The sequence below is a fragment of the Nannospalax galili genome, unplaced genomic scaffold (genome assembly GCF_000622305.1).
Source record: "Nannospalax galili isolate Female #2095 unplaced genomic scaffold, S.galili_v1.0 scaffold648, whole genome shotgun sequence".
Taxonomy (NCBI): domain Eukaryota; kingdom Metazoa; phylum Chordata; class Mammalia; order Rodentia; family Spalacidae; genus Nannospalax; species Nannospalax galili.
Genome location: NW_008360311.1, coordinates 3,406,526 through 3,409,844, shown reverse-complemented (window position 1 = coordinate 3,409,844; position 3,319 = coordinate 3,406,526). Strand labels below are relative to the sequence as shown.

Sequence of the window (3,319 nt, the reverse complement as noted above, 5' to 3'; positions counted from 1 at the left end):
GGGCGGGGGGGGCGGTGGGCTTCTCAATAGGAGCAGGGTAAGGCAGTCTCTGCAGCTGTGGCTCTAGCAGTGCTGTTGCTGTCTAAAAGCATGCTGTGTCTTGGGACCACCTGATGCCCAGTTCTTCGGCTGGAGGGAACGGGCTTTTGTGTGGGGACTGGAATTGTCTGGATGCCTTGGTGTTTCTAGGCTCACTTGTGGCACACTGCCCAGAGAGCTCCTGCTGTCCCTTTGTTCTGCCTGGACCCTTTCAGAAGAGTCCTATTTAGTTGGATTTATTTGCTTTATTCTGAGAGCCTCCTTCAATTCGATTTGAGCCCAAGATTCCTTTTGTTCTTTTCTGGGATGGAGGCAAAGTCTCACATGTCCCAGGTTGGCCTCAAATTTACCACGTAGCCAGGATGGCCTTGAATTTCTGATCCTTCTGTCTCCCCACCTGTCGTATCCCCCAGCATTGGGACTACAGGCATGCCCACCACACCTGGTTTATGTGATGCTGGAGGTCAAGCTCAGGGCTTTGTGCAAGCACTGCATCAACAGAGCCACATCCTCAGCCTCTAAGCTGCCTTAGTCACTCTCGTGAGAGTCCCTTTTCACAGGAAGAGAAATTCAGTCCTAAGCCCAGAAGAGTTCCATGCGCAGGTGGACGGATTCTCCCACCCCTTCCTCCAGCACATTGATCAGATCAGCCCGTAGCAGCGCAGTTTGAAATGATCCTTGGTCTGTCTGAGACTGAGCTCAAGAGAGCAGGCCCTTCATGAGTTCTTTAATTGTCAGTTGCCCAGGGCCTAGATCACACTGTTCCTGACACAGAGCCAAAATTTTTTGTTGACTAAAGTGGCTTTAACTCTCTTTGCTCAGCTTCTTGCTTGTCACATATAAAATTGGCTAGGAGGAAAAAACAAAGTTGTGTTTAGAATTGAGCAAGACAGTAAATGATGTGAAATGTTTAGCATACGGTAAGCCAAACCGAGTCACCGGTTCAGTGATGGTCTGTTACCATATTCACATACACGCTCCCATGCCCCCCAGCATCTGCTGTTAGAGCTAATGACCCGTTCAAAGTGTCATGAACGTTTGCCGGTGGCAGTTGCCCATTGGTGAGGTGCTTGTGTTGAAGCCTAACTTTGTTCTTTCTTGGTCCCGTTTTCCTGGACAGGTCCTGCAGCTGGGCTCAGACATCCTTCCCCAATACAAGCAAGAGGCACCAAAGACTCCACCTCATATCATCCTGCACTACTGTGTATTTAAGACCACGTGGGATTGGATCATCCTGATCTTGACCTTCTACACAGCCATCCTGGTCCCTTACAATGTCTCCTTTAAAACCAGGCAGAACAATGTGGCCTGGCTGGTTGTGGACAGCATCGTAGACGTCATCTTTCTGGTGGACATTGTGCTGAACTTTCATACCACCTTTGTTGGACCAGCGGGGGAAGTGATTTCTGACCCCAGACTTATTCGCATGAACTACCTGAAGACATGGTTTGTGATTGACCTTCTGTCCTGTCTGCCATATGACGTCATCAACGCTTTTGAGAACGTGGATGAGGTTAGTGCCTTTATGGGTGATCCAGGGAAGATTGGTTTTGCTGATCAGATCCCACCACCACTGGAGGGGAGAGAGAGTCAGGTACATCCCTCAAATCTCAGACCTTGTTGTCCTGTCTTTAAAGCTGAATTGAATGGGGGTGGTCAACAGAAGAGTCAATGAGGGGTGGGAGCCGGCATGAATGACGTTGTGACACGGGGAGCATGCTTCACAGGTTTCCCGCCTGCTGTTCCTGTCCTTTGGAGGCCCAGAGGCCCTGCATGTCAGTGAGCGGGTGTGGAGGCGACCAAGGCGCACCCTTCCTCTGCAGGGAGTGCAGCCACTGGCTGGGGGAACAGGGTGCGGAAGACGCCATGCATGGCCACGGCACTGGGAAACCTTCTGTTTGGTACTCAGTCACTGAACAGCTTTTCCGTGTTGATTATTCTGATTATGGGGCCTTTTCTTTATCGGCTGCTGACCTCTGGCTGTTCCATAGGCTGTCAACTGGTGGTAACAGATGCCATTTCCTCCCACGTCTCCCTTATCTGGGAGTAAATGTTGGGGTTTTGCTAACCTTGGTTTCGGACGTGCCCATTTGCTGGGCTGATCAGGTACCTGCTGGGGTTGAGTGTGGTGGTTTTGGATCCCATTGCTTTGGATTTTAGTCTTGTAGACAGTGGAAGGCATTCAAGATTAGTGTTCTGTAAATGTGTTAGAATTAGAACATGCTGAAGCAGACGTTGAATGGCTGCCTGGGACAGCCGGGACAGGAAGAGGCCCCAGGGCAGGTTAGGAGCCAATGTCTCCTCTGTAAAAGCAAGGTTGCCACAAAGAGTAATGCAGATTCTTTTCTGGCTGCGTTCTGTGGGGATTACCCTCCCTGCTCCTCCTGGTTCTCTGGATTACCATAAAGCAGTTTACTTGAGCCTCCAGCTGGTTCACTGTCTCAGATTACAGAGGGTGGGGAGGATTAACTGGGTGGGTACCTAGTCCCTGCTACCCTCAGGGTGAAGGGCAGCCTTGGGACAGCTGCCAGGAGGAATCTGCTTCTCTCGGGGTAGGAAGCCCTGGCCTACGGCGTCTCCACGCCTCTGACTTCAGACCTTCAGCAGCAGCTGCCCAGGGTACCAGCCCCTTTCTCAGGGAGAACCAAACACCGGGCCGTGTTTCTCCCAAAAGCTGCCAAGCTGGGAAGGGAGGGCTTGGTGCTCCAGGGTGCTCAGTTCAGAGCAGCAGCTGCCCTGCCGCTGTGCTGTTTTAAAATGGCTTGTTTTATTTATATTTTGAGACAGAGTCTTGTTGTACAGTTGACCTGGAACTTGCTGTATACTTCAGACTTGAAATCTTCCTGCCTCAGCCTCCCAAGTGCTGGCTACAGTTTTTTGTAATCACACCCAGTTCTTAATATACGTTAAAATCTCAAGGATTAATTCCCTAGGTGGCTTGTGTGGATTTTGTAGGGGGATCAGAGTCAGGGCAGATCACTCACAAGCTTGGAATCTTCTCTGAAGTGAGCTCTAGTGTAAGCTGGGGTTGGAATTTTCCTCTGCGAACACGTCTTTAAAATGTTTTGTTTTAGTGAAAAAAATGTGATTGTTTTGGCATAGGTAATTTAAATGAATCATCTTAATCTAAAAGAGCATTTGGTTTACATATGGGGAATTAAGTCTTAAGAAAAACCACTTGAGGGGCTGGGAGATGGCTCAGGGATTAAAGAGTTAGAAAGAAAGAAAGAAAGGAAGGAAGGAAGGAAGGAAGGAAGGAAGGAAGGAAGGAAGGAAGGAA

The 3,319-nt window shown here is 49.6% G+C and overlaps 1 protein-coding gene across 2 annotated transcripts in view; it reads left to right on the top strand.

The window, feature by feature from the left end:
- Positions 1-3,319, top strand: part of Kcnh1 (potassium voltage-gated channel subfamily H member 1) — a 348,705-nt gene that overhangs the window by 96,251 nt on the left and 249,135 nt on the right. Inside the window, exon 6 of one of the 2 annotated variants that reach the window (XM_008824811.2) lies at positions 1,160-1,552. In XM_008824811.2, the coding sequence (XP_008823033.1) occupies positions 1,160-1,552 (393 nt within the window). Of the gene's footprint in view, positions 1-1,159; positions 1,634-3,319 lie in introns of both variants that reach the window. The other variant, XM_008824812.2, reaches the window with a different exon arrangement.